Source organism: Mercenaria mercenaria, chromosome 9 (genome assembly GCF_021730395.1).
Source record: "Mercenaria mercenaria strain notata chromosome 9, MADL_Memer_1, whole genome shotgun sequence".
NCBI lineage: Eukaryota > Metazoa > Mollusca > Bivalvia > Venerida > Veneridae > Mercenaria > Mercenaria mercenaria.
The window spans coordinates 22247027-22273997 of NC_069369.1; the positions used below are offsets into that span (position 1 = coordinate 22247027).

The 26971-nt window shown below is 32.1% G+C and overlaps 1 protein-coding gene across 5 annotated transcripts in view; it reads left to right on the forward strand.

Annotated features, from left to right (window-relative positions):
* The window catches only part of LOC123546030 (endothelin-converting enzyme homolog), an 81593-nt gene extending 54934 nt beyond the window's left edge, over nucleotides 1–26659 (forward strand). For 2 of the 5 annotated variants that reach the window (XM_053551007.1, XM_053551008.1), the window contains exons 3-24: nucleotides 9555–9668; nucleotides 11649–11859; nucleotides 12614–12823; nucleotides 13059–13309; nucleotides 13972–14072; nucleotides 14440–14626; nucleotides 14932–15051; nucleotides 15339–15428; nucleotides 15770–15918; nucleotides 16469–16563; nucleotides 17035–17153; nucleotides 17701–17721; nucleotides 18878–18976; nucleotides 19286–19363; nucleotides 21448–21551; nucleotides 21873–21983; nucleotides 22176–22243; nucleotides 22382–22506; nucleotides 22903–22968; nucleotides 23737–23832; nucleotides 24075–24151; nucleotides 25308–26659. In XM_053551007.1, coding sequence (XP_053406982.1) covers nucleotides 9555–9668; nucleotides 11649–11859; nucleotides 12614–12823; nucleotides 13059–13309; nucleotides 13972–14072; nucleotides 14440–14626; nucleotides 14932–15051; nucleotides 15339–15428; nucleotides 15770–15918; nucleotides 16469–16563; nucleotides 17035–17153; nucleotides 17701–17721; nucleotides 18878–18976; nucleotides 19286–19363; nucleotides 21448–21551; nucleotides 21873–21983; nucleotides 22176–22243; nucleotides 22382–22506; nucleotides 22903–22968; nucleotides 23737–23832; nucleotides 24075–24151; nucleotides 25308–25407 — 2592 coding nt within the window. In that variant the 3' untranslated portion in view covers nucleotides 25408–26659. The remainder of the gene's footprint in view (nucleotides 1–9554; nucleotides 9669–11648; nucleotides 11860–12613; nucleotides 12824–13058; nucleotides 13310–13971; nucleotides 14073–14439; nucleotides 14627–14931; nucleotides 15052–15338; nucleotides 15429–15769; nucleotides 15919–16468; nucleotides 16564–17034; nucleotides 17154–17700; nucleotides 17722–18877; nucleotides 18977–19285; nucleotides 19364–21447; nucleotides 21552–21872; nucleotides 21984–22175; nucleotides 22244–22381; nucleotides 22507–22902; nucleotides 22969–23736; nucleotides 23833–24074; nucleotides 24152–25307) is intronic. The other 3 variants (XM_053551010.1, XM_053551011.1, XM_053551009.1) reach the window with 2 other exon arrangements.
* The last annotated feature ends 312 nt before the right edge of the window (nucleotides 26660–26971 follow it).

Below are 26971 nucleotides of genomic sequence, written 5' to 3' on the forward strand. Positions count from 1 at the left end.
ATTTTGATTGCCTAAAGACAGACCTTCAAGACAAGGGTAGTCTCGCAGGAAGTGAAAGGCTAGAAATCTTGATAAAACTATGTTAAAAGTTGTGAATTTTATATAGAAAATAGCAGCGGATGCATTTAATACCTTCATACCTAAAAATTAATTAAGGCATTTTCCCCCCCTAGCAACCACGTTTTAAACGAGAGCGAGGCTTAACGCGAGATGTTCAATACGCCTGCGCGCGCACTGACTTCCGCCGGTTCGAAAGTATGCAAGAGCGTATAGTAAATGTTTGTTTGTGCATATCGCATAATTTTATTACAGACCGGAACTCGTGTTAGACTTTATTACTAATCTTGTTTCACATATGAATAATTCCAAAATTAAATATTCGAAAATATGAGTATGTTATTTTTTTGTGCAAAATTATAACTTGACATATTTACAATAGTTTTAGAGGTTTCGCCTTTGTGTATGTCTGCATGACTACTGATGCAGTCTGTTATTGTGTAGGTCTGTACTCTTTACCCCTCGTTAGACTGATTAGAAGTGATCGGGGCAATGAGATGTGATCTAAACCAGAAAGTCCCTGAACAGTATCAAACCTGATACGTATTGTCACGTGAAGAATCACTTGACTTACTTTTTTAATTTTTTTTAGTAGGACTGTTTAACTTTTTTTATGTTAATTGTTTAAAAACCCAGTCCTTTTGCCAGCTCTCTCTAAAAAAAACAACCCCCCACCCTAAAAAATCAACAAAACACAAGCCATATAAGGTTGGCTTTTTAAACATGTTAATATGTATTTTTTTAATTACTTCTACGGTAACAAACGATATTTGAAAATGATGTATGGATTTTAAAGTTTGAAACTCTAGTATTTTTTTTTACTTTCCAATACCTGTAATCATTTGAGAAACCGTATGTTCACTTCATTAAAGACCTGCTCCAGGCCTACCTTTTAACCTTAAATTGTCACTGAAAAAGAATGAAAATCCTGACTATGAAAATGCTATATAAAATACCTGTGATTTTGTGTGCTAAAGTGTGGCGCGTGGTCGTTAACTGTTACCTATTTGTAATCATGGGTTGCATACACACAATAGAGTTTGAATAGCCGCGGAGCAGGACTTTAACATTTACAAACTCCAGACTACAGGATTTGATATTATTCACTGCTGCGGACATACTATTTCAGGTACTGCATTTATAATTTGATTTTTAAGTGTTTGTCACTTTTTCTTTTAGGAAAAATCATAACTTTATCTTTCAGGCACTAGTTCTTGTTCATGCCGCTCTTTATTTTGCTTTATTTCGACAATTATCTAATTTGGTAAAACGATTCGTAATAACTCTTAGGATTTTAATTTTTGATGACACTATATCAGAGATAATCCAATTGTCTATGTTAGATAGTCTGGTAATGCAATCATACACTCTGGTACACTCATTACCAAGACAAGAACATGGAGAGTAATCATTTTATTGAGATCAATAAGAACGAATCTTTCCGCCTCTCTTTTATTTACATCGTGAGCAATGTTTTAAAGTAAGTGTACCATTGGAACACTCAGAGTATTGATAGTGATCAAAATACGGGATAAAATATTGCGGAAATGCTGCCGTATTGTATAAAGGTAAGAGTGTGTGTGAACACTTGTCATGGTCAGTTCAATTATTAATGTTCAGTTTTACACTGTTTGCCGATTTATAGGAGTTCAGTATCACTAATCATAGTGTGTCGCTTATAATTGGTGATTTATCGTTCCCATGGGTCCAGTTGTCACTGGTTTCACAATTTGCGCTGGCAGGGAACAAAAGAAATCACTCTCAGTTTAATGAATTTTATTTTTAGAAGAATTTTGTTGTAGTGAACTTTTCGTGATTCAGATGGAAATATGCATTATTATTTATATATCTGAGCTGTATTCTATGAAAAAAAAGTATCCGGATAAGTGATTTTAATATATCTTACATTGTTATAAATATCTTTTTTTTTTTTTTTTTTTTTTTTTGCGGCTAACATTTTTATATTTTTGTGCGGTAAGGACAATCATGCGTTTGTCTAAAATGTCTGATCAAATGCCATCACCGAATGTCTCCAACCTGTTTTTTTCTACTTGTAACATGTGTAAATATTAAATTCTGCTCAATATGTGGCTAGAAGGCTTATTTCTCCTGCCTCCGTGAACAGGTTATATCAAGATAGAAAATCCGAACCTGCATAATTTTCATTTTGTCGTGTTGGGCGACCAGTGGAGTTTCAGCTTTTTCTAATTTAAATTAAAACTTATATTTTTCAGCCTTGTTTTTATTATATTGGAGTATAGTTTTGAAAGACACAACACTCTTGTTAAAATGTAATTTACTGTAGGAATGGCATGTTATCTATATAAACACATTAACATGCATATGATAGTGAAATACTTTTTATCATCTAAAAAAAACCAGAAGTATTTTCGGGTCCATCAGATACCACACAAAGTATTTAATTTGTGATAATACAATAATTTACTTCTAACAACCCTTTCTGTTTTACTATTTTGCATAAATGGATTAGTTAGGCAAAGGTACGTAGATGTTAAAAATCTTCTGCCGTCGTGTTATTATTCAAGTTCTAGACAGTATCATAGCTTATGGGACATGTGCAGTATTTCTTCAATTGTATTCCAGTATTCTTTAAACAGAAAAGAATAAATTCATTTGAAGTATATTGATGAATTATTTATTATGTTGCGAGGTACTGTAACAATTTTAAAAACAATACATTGTGTTACCTTGCATAAAAACTTTAACACTCTCTGAAACTTGTGTTTAACTTAGAAAGTGACTTCTTCGATAGTATTAATCTAAAAACAAAAGCTATTTCTAGTTGCTTTCGTACATTGCAGAGTTACTTTCTGTACTAGATCTATCTTATGTTATAAGGTATTAATGAAAATGATCAGCCTTGAAACCAATATATCATAAATTCGGTATTCTGTAAAATGACAAGTCATGCAGTGAATAAAATTAACTGTAAAGTAAGGTATGTACATATAAACTGAATTTAATATTTTATCATCCTGAACATAAGACGTGTCTTGGAAGCAGATGTCTCTATCTTCTACATATCCAGTACACTTTCAAAACTACGGGAATATAATGTTACATCCGGCTGTGTGGAACATATCTATAAAATTATCTAATTTATACGTTAAAACATTTTTTTTTCTGCTCAGAGACATGAATATCTTAATAACGTTTCTATTTATCACAAGGTTGGGTTGTATTGTTTCGTCTTTAAATGGGTAGATTTATTAGTACCGAGTTTTATTTTTGTTATATGCAACAGCTTATTGTGAAGTAATTTATTGTTCAACTGCTACCAGACGGATTTTATAAACTCAACGACACATATTTTTCCTTGCAATAATACTTGCTGAAACGGAATGATTTGCTGGTGGACTTTAAAATACTATCTCTGGATCTTATACAAACGCGATAATTATTTTAAGGCTTACAAAACAGATCGAGAAGGAATTTGTTCGCGGAGTCCTTTCCATGTTTTATCATAAAAAGAGTTATGCTTAAAGGTCCATTACTAAGGGAAAGTGAGTTGGCAATTTTTTTCATAGCCAGTGCATAGACTTCTGCAAGACACTAAATAATGAAGATTGGCAGGTCAAAATTTACAGAAGGTCTTTGGAACTCAAAGAAATGTATGTGTATTATGTTGAAATTTCAATGAATCGACAGAATGACCCCCCAGGTCTTTTTAACTTTCTTCATACTTCATAGAAAAATTATTGTACATATACTGCGATTTATTTCGAATTTCTACATACCAACTTTCATTTTCCAATAAAATGAAATAGTTTCTGTGCTTTTTAAAAGAAATTAAAATGTTCACTTTCCTTAGTATTGGACCTTTAAGTAATGTTTTGCTTTTCTTAACTTCTAACAACACTCAGACGATTCGATTCTGCAGTTATTTTACTTGGTGACATTATATTCATGCAAAGTAAAGTTGTGTGTTAAAAATTATTAGATTAAACGTTAGCGGAAGCAAAGTTGGAACACATAACGTAGACAATTAACGAAGATAATTAAAAATTTAGACATTTTATTTACTTGCATTGTGTTTCATCATAATACTGACGGTCGTGACAGCACCGTCAACTAGAATCAATTTATACTTCAGTAACCATCAAAGTTATGGATTTATGGGTGCTTGTTTCACTTCACGGAGTAGTTTGCCGCAATAAAACTCAGTAATCGTCCCTGTGGATATACCGAAGGAATAAATATTGTTTACTCCATGCAGTTGTAGTATAGTTCCTTGGTATATTCTGCTTCTAGTTTCATACGGAAAAAGAGGTTTATATTGACCTCATTATATAAAGCCTTTCCGTTGGAATAAAAATACATATGTAAGTTAATATTATGCTTTGTATTAATGTTTCTGCGGGTATGTCGAAAATGAATTGACAGCAATTCATTTCAGGAAGAATTGAATTCATTTTGGTGATTTTAAAGTAAATGCACTGCAGCTTTGATATTGTATTGATGAAATGATTTTGATTGTACAAGATTCTCAAAAGAATTATATTGGTTGCGTACAGAATGTGTGCATTTATCAACTGATATGAGCCGTGCCATGGGAAAACCAACATAGTGGATTTGCGACCAGCATGGATCCAGACCAGCCTGCGCATCCGCGCAGTCTGGTCAGGATCCATGCTGTTCGCTAACAGTTTCTCTGATTCCAATAGGCTTTGAAAGCGAACAGCATGGATCCTGACCAGACTGCGCGGATGCGCAGGCTGGTCTGGATCCATGCTGGTCGCATACCCACTATGTTGGTTTTCCAATGGCACGGCTCAATTATAATTCTTATATTGCATACACTACCATATCAACGGTAATAGGGTATCAGCAAGGAAAATTACATTTTTCTACTCATACATAGTTGTAGGTTTTCTCGGACCGTAGTCTCTAAAATAGCTGTGCTCGGTTTTACTCTATTGGCTTATATTGTTGACTTGTGAATGAAATACTTGAAACAAGTCTGGTGAATTCGAATTATTATGCATCAAACGGTAATTCTGGTTTTATCCGCAGTATTTTTTTATTTTATTCGTTTGCTTAAGAAGTATCGTATCTATTGTCACATTGTATGTTTGAGGAATATAGTACATTTTGCTGTTTCCACATTATGGTAATCATTAATTATAGCTATCTGTTTCATTTTCATATATTGTGAGTGTACATGTTGTACATAAGTTTACAATTCCGAGTCACAAGTCTTATATATGATAATGCATGTATAATAGTTCCAATGTTCATTTCACAGGTGCTAAAATATATCTAATAGACCGTACAGGATCCCAAACAATCGTGTTTCTTAACGTCTGTTCGTTAGTCGATCTTACTTAGTTACATAAATATTAATTTATATAAAAATTGTAGACAGATTTAAAACTCAATACTAGAACGAAACTTTCGAGCAGAATGATTTAAACAGAAAGATTCTAATGCCTCCCGAATGCGAAATGCTTTATGTTAGTAATACAAAAGATGTCAAGTTTTTATTAATCTTCCCTGATGTATGTATATTTTGTCAATACCAATCAAACATTGTTTGACAGAACATACAAGAAAGCGTTGTTCGCAATATCTGAGATATGTTAGGAGAACATCGTATATTTGTCTAGAAAGAAATGAGATGTCGACGCATAGTTTCTCCTGTCATGTTAACAAATACCACAGCTTTGTGATAAAATACATCATCCTCCTTTGTACATGTATACGGAACGGTAAACAGTAATGTTCTTGCAGAGGTCAAACTCTGTACTTGATTGTTTTCGGTTATTTACATAATGCAGTTGTGGACAGGAAGTTATGACGTATGCAAAAGTTTCGATGTTATTACTTTCACCTGTTTAGTGTGACTAGTATTTAAAACAGCTAATCATAAATTTCTATATCTGTCTTTTTATAACATAGTGAAATATTCGTAACAAGTGTAATTAATGTGTAAATCTTATATGTTGTACTACATTTTGTGGACATTACACGTACAGTCTTTCCCAGTGAATTTTATTGTTCTAAGGTTAACTTGATAAAAACCTTTTAAAATTGAGTAGGCTGGGGACAGTATACCTACTTAGTATATAGATTTTATTGACTGAAGTAGAAATCTCTCATGCGGAGATACGTCAAAGATGTCGCTGGAAGAAGCTTGCGTTGATAAAATTACTGATATTTGTGTTTAGCATAAATATTCTGTTAAAGGGTAAACTTGGTCATTTAGGCTAAATCTAACTTCAGTAATTAAAACAAAAGAGGTTTCTTGGTTGTTTCTTAAACACAAACATGTCTGTATACAATATAAATATTGATAACGAGATACATCCTCTGATATAGGAATCAATATAAGATTCATTCGTCAATTTGATCAGACACTGTAGATTGAGTTATGCGTTCATAAATCAGCAATACAGTACCCCACCGTTTTGTTATGCTGTACCGTTTTGGATCCTGCAGTGATTGTAGCGAAGTGAAAACGGTTCGGATGTATATCAGCTCTATATCAAATATTTATTATTTTGGTGTTACGAGATTAGAATCTCAACATGAACTCTGTATAGGAAGCAGATATCTTACGTTATATTGTATCATTACAATTGTTTGACAGAAAATGCGGAATAGTGACATTAACAGCAATATGATAAATGAAAATTCTTATAAGGTTATTTTGGACTACATCTAAATATTTTTCTTTGTAAAACTTGCGAGGTTTGCATGTCCCAAACACGTTTCAGCCCATAGTTTCTTTTATACAGATTAGGCTTTTTCAAGGCGGTACTCTTATTTTCAGCTCGTTTTTTGTCCATTTTCTTATATATGTTAATCATATTGTACTGTATGTGGTCGATATTACATTCTTTCACACTCCCCACTTTTTATGACTCCACTTTTATGCACCCCCTCTTTCTATAATTGCTCTTTTGTGGCTCTGATTGTTTTTGTTTACTTAGAATACAATACATGGCATTATATCTTCCTTTTTCGTTTCAAATCGTTGTTCGTCCTAACACTCATTACGAAGCATCTGCCTATATCTTGTCTTGCGGTGGCTTTATCTGTTCAAGTACAGCCAATTTGTTGTACAAACTCTACGCCACACATTTATTGACAGACACTTTTCCCCGAAAGTGACACCAGCAAACATAAACATATCCTAATACAAACAAAGAAAGAAACTGTTGACATCTGCTCCTTCCTTTTTCAATTCTTCTTTTATCCCCAGAACAGGCATACGCTTAATTATTCTAATCATCATTTAAATTATTTGTAAACTGCCCTCAGAATCCTCAAAGGATTTTCAGAAACTTTTATTGTAATATTATATTTAAAAACTTACAATACGCATTAAAACACATGCTCATACTAACAAAATAAGGAATCCGAATAGAAATAACAAATTTTTACCAACTGATTTATATAATTACTGCGTTTTATTTACACATCTAAGATAGAGTAGCTTGCTCATTACTATACACGCTTTAGCCGACCCAGTAGATAAACGGACGATTTTTTTCTGTAGATGTAAGTAAATTAAATGCAGTTTTGGCATTCTGCCAGTCATTCCATAAGGATAATGTGTTTTTAGAAAATTCATACATGGCTAACGCATTCTTTATATTATTTTTCTGTGGGCATTTATATACATAGATTGTGAAATACAGGTTGAACAGAAGAAAGAACGGACGCGTCTTTCAAAGGTTTATGTTCACGTTAAACGTTGTTAAAGCTGAGACTTTATTCATCAATAGTTTGTTTATTACTTATCATAATAGAAGAAACTGAAAATAAACCTATACATTTTCATAAAGCGCTATATGCCGGCTTAAAGTTTAATAATGATTTAAAGTTTATTTTTAAAACAGCAGCTGTTCAAATATATGCATAATCACATGAAAAATGACCTGATGTAACTCAGTAAAAATCATGAAGTTCTGGTGAATTCGGTGGCACACAGTGCTATGCATTCTTTACCCTATTCGTACTATTTCTTAATTCAAAAGCTTTTATGTATAAGTGGAAATATACACATACATCAGTGGTGTTATTACTACATTTCTTAACAACAAATAGAAACATTGCGTTTGCTACTAGTCTTTTTAAGAAATTTCCTATCAATTAAAACTTTTATGCTTTCTATCAACCATGAAGCTGCGAATACTTTATTTACGTCACTATAGATTGAGCAATTAAACTTAGCTGTTTCGTCCTTTAGGATTATATAAAAAATAACAATATTGTTTCTGCCGATATAAATAAAGCATAGCTTGGCATCCTTTCTCTAGTTTAATGAGGAGAGGACTGTTTATTGCAGCACCGCTGACATTTTAAAACGACTTTGTATAAATAAATTGCACATTTGTGAGTGTCTATTCAGGGTAAAGTTTAAAATGTTGATGTTAAATTTTTTATTTCATAAAATAGTTTTACGCAACTGTATCTTCAGATTCTCTTATATTCTTGATAATGATATTCTTATGTATGCTTTATGTCCCTTTTGATGTTGGATTGTTTTTCCGTCGTCAATTTTTGAACTTGCGGTGAATAAAATTCCCATGAATGTAAGTCGGTTGTACGGCATCTTTGTTTCCTGTAAGAAGCTTAGTATATCATTAATGGTTGTTTAGATATAATGATATTTCTCTTATGTGCGATAAATGGCTTGATCCCATTATGTTGGTAACCCATTGATATAGATTAAAGAGACTTAGTTATGATATACCATGATTAATTATTTAGAGAAAATAGCATTGCTTACTAATTGTCAAAACTAGTTTACCTTCCATAAGGAAATACTTTTTGTTCTCTACTGATAGCTTGTATTGGCAATATAAATATAACTTTTTATTCTATACTTCTTTACACAAGTAATGCACAAGTACATATTTAATCATTCTTATTTAATTTTTATTATGCATGTACATGTACTTTAACCACTATAGTATTACAGGAATATTTTATTAATTAAGAAGGCCATGTATAGCCATTGCGCTTGTTCTTTGAAGTAGTTTATCTTAGTCAAAATGTTCGTTTCAAGATTGTTCAAGTAAGTTGTACTGTTTGACACATATGCAAATATTGCAAAAGGCTTTACTACAAATCAAAAAGATAATTTTCCAAACACATTATGAAAATCCTATACAATTAGCACGAAATGCAATTCGATTAATTCTACATGTATTTTTAGGCCGGATTTGTATAATATGTTTGTCTGTAGTTCGATATAAAGCGTTAAGATATGTTTTTCTCTTAATCCAGTAGGTAGAGGTCATTAATTATTAGTTTTTACATATCCTTATACAGCTTCGTCTGAATATTAATCGTGCATGGACTTCGGACGCTTTTTGCAATATTATCTTACATCAACTTGATTTAGCTTTATGCTAAGCTTGCGTGAATATCGATTGAAAGTTTGGCATATGGCTGATCTACATCGCAAAATACTTATAATGTGTGATTTTCTAACGAAACTTAAGCTTTTAAGACAAAATTTACAGGACAAAAAGAATAAGAGGTTACCAGCATCCAACTACGGGGAATCGGAGAAAGATCTCATTCAGTATATCAAAAATGCGTCCTATGATTCATTTAAGAGACGCAGTAGTCAGGAGGTAGTGATTTTTTTATGTTTTGTTGCAGTGCTAAATGCTTAGTCTTTGCTATATACATATTTCGATGATAACACAAAATTTATTTAGTCAAATTTTGTTTCATCCGCATGTATCTTAGCGATGTAGGAAAAATAACACAAATATAACATAATAGATATGAAAATTTCAAACTGTTCGATCCCTTTCTGTTATAAAACTACCTTTGAATACAAATTCTAATATGCTTGTTTCTGTTAAAACACACTTACGCTAGAATGACGTCACGTTATCGTGCGATGACGTCAATGTTTTTGTTGCGACCAAGAAAAAGCGCTACTATATTTTATCTACTATTTTAGATTAAGAGCATATCAGAATTGAAATAATTTATAGCAAAACCGTGTTTTAACACTTTTTATACACTGCGCCTTCTAGAAATTATTACGCCCGACGTATAACCAACTATCGTGCATAAATAGTGTTAAAACACTCTTTTGCCATACATTTTTTCTTAAGTAACATGTGATCATATAGCAAAACTTGGCATATAGTATAATAATTCTGCAACTTTTTTCATGACCATACAGAAGCGTTTGACAAAGTCCGATTAAACACGAATATTACATATAACTTTAAAAAATACTGTGTAGCCTTGTGGTACTTTCGTTAACTTACTATATTTTAGCCATCGCTGATTTTGTCAAACGTGCTTGTACATGTAGTATTAGTTTTTAAACAAGACATGTTCTGCTTACAAGCTTAGCATAGTATATAACAGCGTTTCGTTTTCACTAATTAAGTATACTAACCAATATTGCATGCCCAAAGATTAACTGCTTTTGCTCTTGCAGTTTTCTGAATACTATTTCTGTCCCATTATCTTGTATTATGCTATTTACTTAGAAGTGAACAAAATACTCTATACTTGAGCACCAGTGATTTTAATACATAAACATCAATTCATTGAAGCATTAAAATACCGATTCATATCCATCAATCTGTCTAGGGTCTATTCTGTTTCATATTTAAACATACATGAAATTGAACATTTTGTTATTATGAAGGATGCTTTTTTTCAGTTTGGTTATAGTTACTTTCTTCTAAAAGCCATACACTTTTTGCATTTATTAATAGTGATTTCGGTATTTAGCATACCCTGTTTACAATATTTTCACATATAGGACGAACGACAAAATAATTTTCTGAATTAAATGTTTACGAGTGTTTTGAGCACATTCATAGAGTAATAATCATAAAGGGCAACATTTATGCACGAAAAGCCCAAGTAGATTTTATAATTAGATTTACACTATCAAGCAATGTATTCTGCAAAACACTTCTTTAACTGCGAAGTCCTTCACATTTCAAGGAGATATGAAATAATAGATTAATCTGTTTAAATGAGGGTAAAAATTCTTCCATATCACGGCTACTCTGAACTACATTGCAAAGCTGCTGTGTACATTATGAATTTCAATACACATATTTATACCCAAGATGCTACGTATTTCATTACTTTATAACTATAATAAAATGCAAATTTGGCTCTGGGACAATACTAACACTACTGTGCTTGATATAATATGCACTGGAAATAATACCTGATGTTATGGTTTTCTTGGATGTAATTGTGTAACCTGCTACAATTTTAGAATATAGTTATGCTACATCAATTAATTTCTTTAAAATGTCCTTTCAGAATACCGTGATTGTAGTTTTATTTGCAAAATTTAATGTATTCCACCTTGAATATATTTAATCTAAATACATAGTGTTATTTATTCGTTATCACTTGAACATATCTTTGACGACATTTCACGTCTGTTTTTATTTCGTGCCTAAAAATATGGACCATTGCTTAAGAAACGCTTTTGATCATTAGTTTTTGTCATTATTGTGTATACAACGTTTAGTTTCTTTGAACTTGACAGGTACTACCTAAAGACTGGGAAACATAAGTGTTCGTGTTTATTTGCTAATTAATTAAATATTGTTTGTTAGATGGAAGACGCACCATTCCAAGACAGTCGTGCCGGGTCGGAAGAAGATATTCTAGAATACGACGACGACGATCCAATTTTTAACTGTGACGCATGCAAGAGGAGGAGACGGTTGACCAATATAGAGAAAGCTTTAATTGGATTTGGTGTCATCTGTATCATAATTATCATCGCTCTGGCAGCTCATATAGGCAAAAAGAAAGATGTTAAAGGTAAATCCATAGATATGATATAGATCCATGCAACTTTTATTTTGAAGGTTGGCCCACACATCATGTAGGTTCCCGGGTAATCCTTATCACTTTTATGGTTTAATGATATCAAACAGGACGTTAATGTGAAATTAACTTTTAAGTCCGATTTATACACATTTAACAAAAGTCCGATTTATACACATTTAACAAAACAAAAAGGTAAACCGCGGAATAAGCTGAAATGTTTATCGATGATATGGTCAAAGGATGATAAGTTCGCCTTACTTTGATACCGTGAGAGGTGTTGCAGGTTTCATCACCTATCATGACTCGGTCAAAGCGAGTATGTTGATATTATTTTGCGTGGTTGCATCTTATGTTTCCAAAGGGTGTACTTATAAATTCTATGGTGAACTTACTTATTCTGTCAGCTAGTAGGCAATACTTAAGTTGAAAGGAAGTACATCCGTTTAACCACATAACTGTTGAATGTTAATTGATGCAAAATTGTTGAATATGATTGAAATGCTAGTGTCCTGTGTTTGTTAGCTTAGAAAAACGATCCATAACTTGAGAGAGTGTTCAACCCTTTCTATAAACAACAGTCATGAAACATTGTTATACTACTTGAGGGCAAGAATGGTGCCTGTTTTCTCCTTTGTTATTCAGGTTGTACATGTAACAGGCAGGAGGTCATGTTCCCAATGCGGCGAACACACTATATTTTCTTGTCATACATTCAGCATTCATATATAGCATATTTCAATTTCAGTTCCTGAAAAATGTGACACTACAGGATGTTTGAAAGCTGCAAGCTCATTAATGGGAACAATGGATCCAACAGCGGATCCTTGTGAGGATTTCCACCAATATGCATGTGGTGGCTGGCTAAAAGAGACTCCTATACCACCCGGATATCGTATGTGGGATAGATTCCAGGAGTTGTCGTATAAAAATATGTATATGTTAAAAGACTTTATAGGTAAGTTACCAAACACAAAATGAGCTTCTTTTTAATTTCTGCGTCAGGTTTGACCGAGTATGATACGGATAAAAAATTATTCTAGATAAGATCTTATCACATATGTATTTGTAGATTTTTCATGCTGATTTAACAAGAAAAACAAGAAACTATGTACATGTATTTCAGACACTCAAAATAACTCAAAAGCCTATAGCATTTTCTTCTTTCACGATAATATCTAATCATTTCACAGAATCTCACACGTTACACAGTCCAGCTCAAGAGAAAGTTAGAATATTTCATAAAAGTTGTATGGCCGAGAGTCAAGTAAGTCGCCAGAAGACACTGAATGACTTCAAGGGCCTTCTTGCTAACATATCAAAGGATGGCCAGGTTTTCAACTTGATGGAAATCCTGTCCGAGGTCCATAAACTCAACACATGGCCATTGTTTCAAGTCACAGTGGGACCGGACGAGAGAAATCCGATTCACAATATAATTAAGGTAGTTTTTTTTTTAATTATTTAATGGAAATCAAGCTAGACAATTTATCGCTCAGAAAGGAAAGTGCTGCTTAAATTTTTCTGCTTCTAATTTTAAAACGTTTACTTGGCCAAACATATTAAAATGCTTTATTGTATTGGCACTTTTCTTTGCCATAGAATCACAAGGAATATGAATGTGCTGTAACCTTAACAGATTTATTATTTTTTTTTATAAAATGTCGATTGAGAATATTAATACCGGTACACGAATGTCTTTTTATGTTGAATTTATTAAACAAGCTGAATAAAATAATAAAATATGAGGCAGCAAGACAGGTAGATTCTTGGAATATTCCAGCTTTATTTGTAAATTTAGGCGGAATTTCATATCAGTTTTACTACTTCCACACGAAAGACACGAATGTAATGCTTTTATCGAATGCAGGGGCATTCTGCTGAAACATAAAAAATTCTTCTTCCTTTACATATTTTAGCCCAAGTTTATCCAATGAACGTCTTTTATAAACTGCAAAGCTTAATTACACTAGTGCAATACCGAATTTATATGTAATGACTTTCTTTCACTTCCGCGGCGTTAGTATGTGAAAAAATACTTGACGTTTATCTTCTTTTTTTTAATGTGAGTAAAATTTAATATCTCGATTATTTAAAAACCTGCAGATAGAGGCGGCAAATTCACCATTTCCATATGGCATTTTCAAGTCGGAGGAAAAGAAATTGCTGCACCATAGAAGTTCTAATGACACATTGGAACGTGACAGGTTAGAAAAATAAATGCTTGTGTAACCAGTTTGACTGTTTAAATTAAAATCGGCGAAGGATGAAAGTGCAATCGTTAATTAGGATTGTTTTTGTCCTGTTAAATGTTTTACATGACAGTGTAATCTTACACAGTGTTATAATATTTCTTACGTTAACAAATTGGCAGTTCCACATTAAAGTTTGTGAGAATATCAACTTAATTTACATATTGTTAAAAATGTGTTCGATTAACATCTGTTGCTGAATTTTTAAAATTTAAGTCTGCTGTACATTAAAGCTAACAAAAAATTAAACCTTAAATGTAAAAGTAACTTAATTTCAAAACATATCTACCATATTGTTTAAATTCTTAAAAAACCATTGTAGCACAAACGCCACAGACTCCGACACGTCAGTTACAACAGCACAACCTGTTACAAATGTGTCAATAAACGGAACAGGAACTAACAACACATCGTACAGTATATCAACAGAATCTACTGTGCCTAAAACGACAACAAAAGTTCCACATATAAAAGATACCCATCCCCACCCTGTACATAACTTGTCTGATGTAAGTTTATATTGAACACTGTGTTTATCACAAAACAATAAAACTATAGAAGAGAACACTCTTGTGTACACATTAAATTATCTAATGTTTCAATATTAAATTGGCCGTTTGCTGCAGTGTCTTATAATTATTAAGTGCTAGCTAATGTATGACTGATTGTTATATGCATTTTAAAAACATATAACCGTAATAATGTTTTACATGAAAACGTCTATAAACCATTCTTACTACCTCATTGTGCAATGTTTAAAATAGTAAAATATGAGGTCTTATCCATCAATGATTTTGTTTATTTGCATGAACAGTTGGTAAAAGAGTATCTGATGGAAACATCACTGTTGCTGCAAACACTCTGGGACAAGCACAAAGACGAGGCTGATAGCCTAGCAGAAAACCTTTTAGTACTTGAGAAGAAACTGTCTCTGGTATGTTTATAACTTATATATTCAAAACACATCACTTTCAAATGTAAATGATCCATGGTAATTTTGCATAGTAATTGATACGCAAATAAGGCCACCATTTTATGATCTATTTAACTTTGACATGATACGGAGTACGAAGAGTCAGGTGCAACTTATACATTAAATAGAATATGAAAACAGAGTCAGCGTCTTCATTTATTACTGGAATTTCTATGTATTACTTGAGTCTTCTGTATGATACGTTATTGGCAGTTAAGTAATGCATTTATTCTTTTATCTGTTTTCAGGCACATGATATTGATCTACACATTCATAATCGAACGCAAGCGTACAACGCTATGACAGTAAAAGTTCTTCATTCCAAGTGTGGTAATATGGTAAGTTTTTAAATCAAAATATGGTACATTTTACTTAAGTGATCTAGGACTTTTAAACATAAAACATCGTCACCTTAAGTGTACGATGATGTCCAGTATAATTAAACATTTCAAATTAAATGAAACAGTAGATAGAAAATTAGTTTTCGTATTCAGAACCATAAGGCATATACAAGTACATATTTCAAGTGACACAATGACGAAAAAAGCCACATTAAGCAGTCAGCCAGTGCGTAGTTCAAGACTTGTATATGACACTGATGACGACAAGTCAATCAAACAAATTGCTTTTAGTAATATATTTTCTTGTAGAGATAAAAACACTTTGCGGTTTTATTTAGATTCCATGGACTTCCTATCTGAATGGGATAGTAGGATCGCCGTCTAAAAGGATAGAAGACCAAACAGAAGTAATTGTTCTACACGAGAACGCACTGTTAGAAGTATGTTCCATTGTTGAAGAGTATAAACAAAACTCAACTTTAGTCAGGTAGGCATTTTATCCTTGATTTAAACGTTTGACAGATTTTTTTTCAGTTTTGCTTTTTGTTTTGTTTTTTTCATCTTTTCTCATGTATCGAAAATGTGTAGAAGATAATTATTGTTTAAAATGACTATGTAGAACTCAATGACCATCAATAAAAAATCTACAACACCACATGGTTCATTTATACCACCTGTCTTATTCGTTATTTCCAATAAGCTTGGGCACTTTTGGTCTATTTCTTAACATTCATTAGTTATTTTTAAAGCCAAAGAAAGTTTAGTTTATTTTCACTCTTCCATCGCATAGCATTATTCAAATTTGTCGCTTAACTTTATTTAATTTTTTTTTCACTCGTACTTACATGTAGCAATACAGTGTTTAATTCTGAAGTTTTATTCATTTGTCTCATCAATCAAAAACATGTAAGGATTCAATGCTGATGCTTGGTTTTATTTTCTCATAACAAAAAATTGTTGCTTGAGCTTATCACAATTCAAAGTAAAACTGTTTTTCATTAATACACCATTTAGTTTACGCTTTACATTATTTTCAGTCTCCTGAAGCAGTACGTTGTGTTGAGTATTGCACGATCTATGTTCAAATACTTTGATATGAGCACATTTGATCCTGATATGGATGCATCAACAGGTAAATAATCTTATGACGTCTGTATAGAGGTCATATGAAATAAATTGAATGCAATTGAAAGTTACATATATGTTTTAAATGGTGATCATCATGCTACGTTCATGATTTCTACATGTACTACGATGCTGTTTCAGTTTTTTTGTTTTGTTGTTGTGGGTGATGATACTCCCAGGTAAATGTGATGGTTAGATGATGCTCATTTAACATGCACAGTAGTTACTGCGACTTACTATTAAAATTTGAGATAAAATTTAAGAATAGACTATAAAAGTGTTGTTAAATCTATGGTGATTTAAAATGTCAATAACACATATGTCAGCAGAATCTTAGAAGTGTTACACACATGTTCTGACCTTAACTGAAACTTTGTTATTTCTAAGAAATGCCAATTCATCTCCTGCCTGGGTGCTACATAACTAATGTCTGCCTTCTATCTAATTATTGAATGCTATTTCTATATACGTTTCGCAGAGGTTGACATTGAAGGTGAGCACTGGAGACGGTGTACATTTTACACAAATAAAGCTCTTGGACTGGCTACTGGAGCAATATACGTCAACGCTACGTCCGTAGATAAGTCAATGTCAAGGGTAGGTTTCGTGTTTCTTCGTCTTTGAAACAAACGTGTTTTGCTGTATATCTAGCGTTGTAACCTAGCCTAAGCTCTATAAATATCTACTGTTGTTAGAATACCATATGTAGTTATATGTTAAGTCTTTGTTTTAAAAATAATTGTTTCCTACGTATTTCACATTCTAGTATACAGGGAATGATATTACTGCAGTATCATATAATCTAGATCATTTTAAACTTCATATTTCATAAAACGATTGTTTTCTTTATAAGTGTTATATGTTGTGATTAAAAAACTATGTAGAAGTTTAAGATATTTATGAGACTCTAAGTGTAGTGTTTTCCTAACTATTGAATTTTTTTTCTTGATTTTGTAGAAACGTCTGTATATTCACTTGTAGCGACTTTATATATACCTGTAGCGATATCCTTCTTTACAGTTTGACCTCTTTGGATATGCACTATATTTATTTTCTAATATGTTTCTAATTTTGCCTGTAGGGTCTTCTTTTTTATATATATGTAGCGCAATTTTCATATAAACATAATTCTTGAAACGCGTAGGATGTAGATCGTGTCCGGCAGGTTTGTATGTCGACATCTGTCCGCTGATAGTTATGTCTCCCACCACACAGTGGTGTAGGAGACATATTGATTTACTCCTGTCTGTGTGTGTGTGTCTGTCAGTCTGTGTGTCTGTCACAAATATTGTCCGCACTCTAAGTCGAACATTTCTCATCTGATCTTCACAAAACTTGAACAAAATGTGTTTGCCATTAAGTCCTCGGGCAAGTTCGATAACTAGCCAAATCGGGCCAAACTTGTTTTTTAATAATCAAAGCACTGAAAGTCTGATAAGGCGGTTGAGGTCTTGATGCATGATTGATTCATATACTATTGTTCACATGATTAGGCAGTTGTTGGAGACATGCGCTTTTCTCAAAAGCAGCTCTAGTTACCTTTTCTTTCGCTGGCTGTTCTTGACATATTATACGCAGTATGTCACTATCCAGAAACTCCTTCTGTTTATTCTGATTTCAGTTTGCATGTAAATGCATGTTCTCATGATTTGCTTTGACTTGTCTTTGCTAGCTCTAGATTCAGAGCCCGTATTCACAAACAGTTTTCGTCTGATCTTACACATATACTTAAAGTATTTGCTGTATTTTTGTTCAAAAATCACTTTAGAAACCAAAATCGTTTGATGAATATGGGTTCAGGGAAATGATTACATCATTTTTTAAAATTGTTTTTACGTTTAATTATACAGACATATATTGTTTAATCGGTGAAATAGTTCCTTGAATTATACTTAAGATGTTTGTAATAAGATATTAGGAATATAGTACTTCAACCAAATGTAAATATTTACATGAAAGGAATAGTCTGTTAACAGTCACAACGCTTGAAATGCAAGTTGGTAGATTAGTCCGACGTAAAAATAAACCAGAAGGTACAAAGTTCTAAAGATGAATTCAGTATAAGATTTCTTACATTGCATGATACTTTTTATATTTTGTAGTAAAATTAGACATTTTCCGTGATTGTATTTCTATTTATAGGATATTTATGAAAATATGTTTATGTAAAAGCTGAAAGAATGTTTCAGTTGCAGCTGAAAAAGTAGTCCGAGACTTAAATTAATTTATGTTGATGTAACTTATAGCTCAACGACGCAAACATTTATGAAACGGTTGAAATAACAACACCACATATGAATACTGAATATCAAACATTTCAGATCAAGAGCTTGGTTATTTATGTAAAGAAAGCATTCAAAGATTATCTACTACGCAAGATATGGATGGATCCAAAAACAAAGCAGCATGCTTCCGAAAAGGTCATCATTTCAGATGTTATATAAGCATATGAAAATTTTTTTAAAAAATAACACGATTTACCCATATCAGAAACAGGTTTTAGTTCCATAGCAAACGCTCGAACTTTGTATCTAGTATACATGTTTATCTTTAAGTTTTGCTGTAGCTCTCATATTACATACAGCTATGTAAAAATGTACCATAGTAATAGATTTGGTTTCAAACCATTTTAAATCGGTCTTCTTATAGCAAAACATTATTGAACGTAAGTTCATCATGTGCATATACATCATAACATTTTTATCAAATGTTCAATTTAACTGTTTTAGATTGACGAAATGATAGAAAAGGTCAGCTATCCGTCTTTCATTCTCAATACCACATTCCTTGACCAGTTTTATGAACAGGTAAGCACTATTCAGAATTCATCTTGATAGCTATTTTCAAAGAGCTTGATAGTGGTGTCAAATTATTTGAAAATAGATTTTTTATCTATCTGTGTAATTATTAGCTACCTGTCTTGTGTATCGACGCATATATATTGATGATATTTGCATCATTGGCTTTCAGCCAATATCATTCTATTATTATCAAAACACCAATTGGAAAGGTCCAATAGAAACAGTCGATCCTCTTCTAAACAAAATGTTACAGTATGTGTAGATGATTACGTAATTGACATTTGAACAAAGACACATACATGAAACACAATAATTAGACAACGAGGACAAAAACAAATGAACACGGTTGAACATTTCCTTATGAATGGTCAGTAGCTTAAGGTCGTAGAGGTGTAATAGAGTACCTCCTTTTTGAGGAGTATTCAATTCCTAACATAAACCCACTTTTACTGCAATTCTCAGGGGGCGTAGGTTCAAGCCCTACTGGGACCAATTTTTTTTTCTCTTATTTTCCATTTTTTCTGGTAAGTTTTTACTTCTTTCAAGACTTATGATTGATTTATTGTACAAAAAAGTAATTTGATCAGCGATTTCTTGCTGTTCAAATTGAATTTACTACTTAAACAGAAGGGGTAGAGTTACACATCTTTATAGTTACATGTGGTAAAAGTTCTCTATTTTGCTTTCACTCTTTAGATTACATATTGTGGAAGAAATTTAGGTAGGTTATACGTCTGTCCCAAGGTCATTTTTGAATGAAGTAAGCAGAATTCAAAACAGAAACACAGGATTCAACCTTATTTTTTCTATGTTGAAGTTAGAATTCTGTATCATTAAGTCCGTGTACTTGAGGAACCCTAGATAAAATGATATTCATATTTTTAATTTGTGTTTTATAATTGTTTACCAATAGTTTGATGATTCTTTTATTAAAATTAATGGTAAAATGAGTTCTTTGCGAACGTTTTGTAAAGTGGTCATCACTTTGAAATTTGTCTCTACTTGAGCTAGAGGAGATACCATAAGTTATACAAAATTTTGAAAAAAGGGCATGGTAAATATTGTTAAAAAATTGCAAAGCAGTGCGAAACATGGTCATCTTTAAGAATATACCAAGCAAATGCCATTTTGTAAACATTGTTATTACACCTCTACTACCTTAAACATGACCGGGGAGTCAGGTTTATAGTGCGCATTAAACCTTCACTCTTAAACAGGATTTGAAATCATCGGACAGTGTAAATAAAAGCACTTACCGCTAGGTGTATCCCTATCACAACTCTGATATCTGGTATCAAGACATGGACTGTAAACCAGGAAAACGTATGTAAAATACTGATAAAACCGTACGCTAATGAGCCATTTACCCATGAACAAAATGTCTTTGCAGAAGGCAGCAATTATAATTTTAATGGTCCGGCGGAAAAGGTTAGGGGAGAAGTATCGGAACAGTTCAGTACTAGGGTAGTTTTAGAACTGTTATCGGCTTGCTCCGTCAGACATAATCGGAAACGCATGCGATATGTCTCAACAATGTCGGGTCATAATCTCTTTAAATAATTTAAAAAGTTATATATTTGTATCAAATACAACTGGAAAATTCCAGAATATTAATAAGTTTGTTTGCATCATTTTCATATAATTCTTGCAATAACAGTTTCTTTGAATTTCCATTAAGTTTCCACTTAGGCTGAAACTAAGCAGCGAAGGCGAAGTAACACATATTAATTCTCGCGGATAGACCCATATATTCTAACAGGGTCTGAACTTTGTTTCTTTGGTTGCGTTATATTCTTCCAAATGAGCATTTTATTTACTTAAATAGGTTAAGTTGAAATTGTGTAATCGTATTTAATTTGATGTATATTTTGTTTGCTTGGTCTTAATGGCTATTGGTTGGAATTTTGTACTCGCCATCGGATAATTTTGTTTTCATAGCTTTTCTTGTAATAGATCTCTTTTCCAATTTGTCACTGTCTGTTAGATTTGAATTAAATGAAGTCATAAATCGCTACCCCGATTTGTTTTGTATTTCATTAGTGTATAAATATTTGTTTAGTCTTTTGATAAATGTGTTATGTTATTTTCAGTTTTCCGTTGGCTCAGACTGGTTCAGAAATTTGCTCAATTGGCGGACGTTTACCATACAAAACTTGATTAAAAACCTGAACGAAAAATTTGATAGGCATAACAAGTAAGACAACAGTTTCTATAATTAGCGGAATGCATCATTCCTTTCGTTTAAATACCTAAGATTCAAGCGAATAATTTCTTTAACTTCATTTTATTAAAATTTCTCATTAAATCGATTACACTAATCTATACATTAATATCTTATGATGCAATATTGATACTGTATTAATTCCATTTCTTACTATAAATTTAGAAATATTCCATTATTCGTGAAATAATACATGTATGATATTTAGGTGTATAGTCAGTTATTGTTTAAAATAAACATTAAATCGCTTTAAATACATTTTTTAATGTAAGCAAATTTCTGTAATGATTTCAGTTGGTTGAATCCACCAGTGACTGTAGAATCAGACTACTCGCCTGTCCGAAATGACATTATATTCCCTATTGCACTGTTCCATCTTCCGATATTCAGTAATGAAGGTCCAAGGTAAGAATATAGACTCTCTCTCTCCCCCTCTCTCTCTTAGTGTTCCCATATTTAACAAATTTTGTTTTTCGTGCATATTTACAATTGTTACTTATTAGTGCAAATGATAGGCAATAAACTATGATTCTAATTTATTATGAATAAAATTTTACAGATTATTAAATTAAACTACAAGATATTTCTTTATTTCAGTGCCTTAAATTTCGGTGCGATTGGGTCTCTTATTGGCCACGAAATCACACACGCATTTGACATCAGGGGTAAGTATTTTGTTACTGTAGAAGGAAATTCATTTCGTAGTTCATCCACTTTTCTTATAAAGCTATTTTTTTTTAATTCAATGGAACAAATTATATACCCAGTCAATCAAAGTAACTATAAATATGTTCGTGTTACAGGACGGCAGTATGACGGTCGTGGTGTTCTACGAGATTGGTGGGACCCAGTTACTGCGAGCCAGTTCAACGAAACAACCGGATGTATGAAGGACCAGTATGATCATTTTAAAATCAATAATCATACGGTTAGTTTTTTTTCAAAATAAATCGTTCATTTAAAATCCACAGATGTGGTAAACGTTCAGCTTTTACCTCAGATATTCCTTTTACAAATTTTAATAAATTGCACGAGAATGCAAAATTAAGATAAACATAACATTTTAAACATTGGCATTTGCATTCATATAATGCATTTTTAAATGTGTACATAAATGGTAATTGGAAATTTGAATGCCACGCCGGTCAGTTTATCAATTTTACACTTAACATGTTAATCAAAAATAAAAATTACAATATGGCAATATGCCTCAAAATATAAACATTTTTAAATATAGTAAAATTTCTTTTTGCACTATAAGTCCAATTTCATAAGATTTTTTAACTTTTTTTTATTACATCATATATAAATTATTTGTTGTCAGATCAATGGTGAGCAAACCCTCGAGGAAAATATTGCTGATAATGGCGGCCTTAGAGCTGCTCATATTGTAAGTATATGTATATGTGTTTAGTCTATCTGAAGTACATTTCCCATTACCTGGATTTTTTATGAAATTCGATTTTATTTTGCAAGATGTCAGTTATATATCTATCAACATATTTCCAGGTTTTGTAATAGAAACTTCTTGAACTTTTACGATATGATATTGTTGTCTTGTGACCAAAAATGTTATTTTTTCTCGTTTGAAAATTTCGAACACATAGGAAAATGTTTGCATGTAAATGATGCTTTAATACTCACAGGAATATCCTGAACATTTTATAACATAGCATTGCAAATTAAACCAATGTGGAAAATCTGTTGGTGTCCAAAATACTTTAAATTTTACAATTATAGTTAACATCTGTAAATACCTTAAAACTTAATTTTGGAAATTTAAAAGCTGTTATTACCAGTTCGTATTTGTTTGGAATGATCGTTGCTGTGAATTGTATTGTCCAATACGTAGAAAGAAATCATGGAAAAATCTTGTCACAGAAGAAATGGATGGAACAGTAATTATTTTAGAACAATGCTATGTAGACATAAATACCGCATGGTAAACTGATTGTTTTCGTTTTAGTTTTTGTCATGGACACAAATTTCTCATGTATATTTAACAATATCTGGCTACTAGTACATCGTGCATTGGGTACTTGTGTGCTTATCTACTACTTATCCATTTTAGAAAATTCGATTTTTTTTCAATATCCATATCCAAACGTTAAATGCCATTTTTTCTGCTAGATTTTAGTTGTCATATCTATGCTTACAGGCGTACGAGTTATGGTTAAAGGAACATGGAACCGAAGAACCAATCCCAGGAGTTACATTGACTAACAGACAAATCTTCTATGTTAGCTTTGCTCAGGTAACTATTATATTCGTATGTAAATTTTATTCAATTTTTTTATCATAACGGTGTCTGATTTTTATCCATTAATTTAATGGCGATTGAAAGGTAACTATTCTATTCGTATATAAATTTTATTATAGCGGTGTGTGATTTTTATCCGTTAACTTAATGGCGATTCAACTATTCGACTGCTATTAAATTATATATACAAAATTATATATGTTCGTACATAATCAACAATTTCTATTTTCTGACAGTTATATTGCTCAAAATGGAAAGATTCTGGGATCGAAGACTTTTTGCTCTGGGATTCCCACAGCCCCGGTCCATACAGGTAATAATTGTACAATGCTATTGCACGTTTTTAGATATGTTTAATTGTTCCCCGCCTTCTTCGAAGACAAAAGGGGTGACAGAGAAATAGGCTGCGCCCTTCCTGCCGTCCGTCCGTCACACTTCATGTCCGGTCCATAACTCTACCATCCGAGAAGGGATTTTGAAATTACTTGGCACAAATGTTCCCCATATTATGAGATGACGTATCATGCGCAAGACCTAGACTTCTAGCTCTAAGGTCTAGGTCAGATAGTGGTTATAGATTTACATGGTCTGTTTCTTTTCCGGTCCATAACACTGCCATTCATCAAGAGATGTTGAAATTACTTGGCACAAATGTTTCCCATAATAAGACGACGTGTCAAGACCCAGACGCCTAGCTAAGGTCAAAATCACACTCAGAGGTTAAAGGTTAACATGGTATGTTTCTTGTCCGGTCCATTACTCTGGTTGCAACACATTAGGTTGATATATAATGAAGCTCTGTATTGACCAACAGTAGAATTTACTTTTTCTGGAGTTTAATTAAAAACAAATTTTTAGTACTATATAAGTGTCATGTATTACATTTGTTTATTAATTACCTCCCTTTAAAATGATGAAATATTTCATTACATATTTATTTACTTTTCCTTACCAATTTAGAAATAAAATCACATTGAATCTTTAAAATACAGATATAAACATTATATAGATTTCCAGACATTTTCAAACTTCGTAATGCCATCATGAATTATATGGTATATAGTTATGATTTATAAACATTGTTATGATGTTGCCCTATAACTTAGAAGATGTTGTAGGCATGCAGTATATTTTGTGAAAAATGTCATTGTTTTGGTAACTTAGCAAATTCTTGTTACAAAAGCTACAACAATGTTCTTTTGAAGCACAATGTAAATTATAGTGCATGCATATATAGTAATTAAATATATGTAATTCTAAGACGTTTACCAAATACTTTGTAAATTTTTGTTATATGTACTATTAATATATTCCTAAAACTCTTACCATGCTTTTTGGTAAAATTTCAATAATTCAGGCAAAGTCTTAAATGTACATGTCATTTCAAAGCTATTGTGGGTATTTAAACAAAAGTTTTAACTTTATGCCTGGAACTGGGATTTCTGCACAAGTTATATTTTTATTTTCAGGATCCAAGGTGCCTTGTCAAATTCGGAAGCATTCCAGAAGGTTTTCAAGTGCTCTTACGTCTCAAAATACAATCCATCAAAGAAATGCCTTGTTTGGTAGTGTTGTAGACACCCAGCCAAAGAACTTGCTAGCATACGAATTGTGTTTAAGTTTGCTTTTCCGAGCTTAAAATGTAGACATCCTACCAAAGAGCTTCCATTCGCGATATGTTTTGTTGCTTTTGAAAGCCTTGTAAGTTTTGCAAGAGAAGCCGATCAAATTGATTGTGATAACGATATGACACTGCTTTGAAACAAACGTAAAAGGCAGTGTAAGGTATGCCAATTTCTTGGTATTAGATAGTCTTATTTGATGTGTCTCTAGTTTACGCATGTACATGAAACAGTGGAGGTTTTATTTGTTATGCTCAGCTAGTGTTTGGATAAAAGACTCGTATGATGTGATACTTTTAAATGTAAGGGTTTCTTTAATGTGTTTCAACTTGGCTGTTATTTAAGTTTCATGTTTTAAAACTTCTTTGCAAAAATGGCTATTTTGGCTATATATTTTTTCTCATTTACACTTTTATTTAATAGAGAAAGTTCTTACAAATACGAGTCTCGGTCAGTTTCTAATGACTTTGTAAGAAATGTATCTGTAACAAATACAGTAAAAATGATCAGGCTTATAAATGACTGATTAAGTAACAGATACATAAACCTTAATAGTTCCTTATTAACAACAAAGTACATGTACATATCAAGTTTAGTTTTAATTTTAGATCTGTATGAACTAACGTAACTAAGTGTATCAAATAAACTTTTTTGTTATGTGATTGCATTTGCTTGTTTATTAGCTGTTTATTGCTTACCGCTAACGATCTTAAATATTGCAGTTATAAATGGTCGATTGAATTAAACGACACAAGAAAATAATTGTTATGCATTATCAAATATCTTTTTTCGTGAAATGTAAATGTACTTGTTTTACTTTTTATGAAGAAGTTGATAGACATTGCTAAAGATATGCGTGTTTAAGATGTTCCTGCCATTTTGTAGATTATTTATTTATTGTTAAAATATCTGCATTCAATTTATGTCTAATCAGAATGTTGAGCTTTCGAACTCGTTTTGCTATATTTAGTGCAGTTAGCACATGGGGTATGGTGTCTTGTTTTGTTCATAGAACGTTATCTATGTGTGATGCATTAGATAAAAATATTGTGAAAGTTGATTTGTTACATTTGACGTTTTTTTTTAAAAAAAAAATTCATTTCTGTTGTTTCACTTACATGTACATAGTGTAAAAAGACAAAATACTTCCAGATTGTTATAATGCATTCTTATATTTTTGCAATAAAGTTACCTTCTGACATTAGTGTTATATTGCTTTATTTTTACATTGTACCGAGATGGTTTCACTCCGTAAACAAATAAAAAGGCAAACACTTTGTACTACAAGCGTCTAATGTAAGTATATACAAATCTAAGAAAGTGCAATTAAGTAATTAAGAAAAAAATTACCATACTTAGTTTGATTGAGTATATTCAAGGCAGGTAAAGAAATGTACACAATACCAGGACAACGACCTATAGAAATAACCACGTTCCAAAGCTTCTCCAAAGCGAAACCCTACCTGTGTAAGAATAAATATGAGCCGTGCCATGAGAAAACCAACATAGTG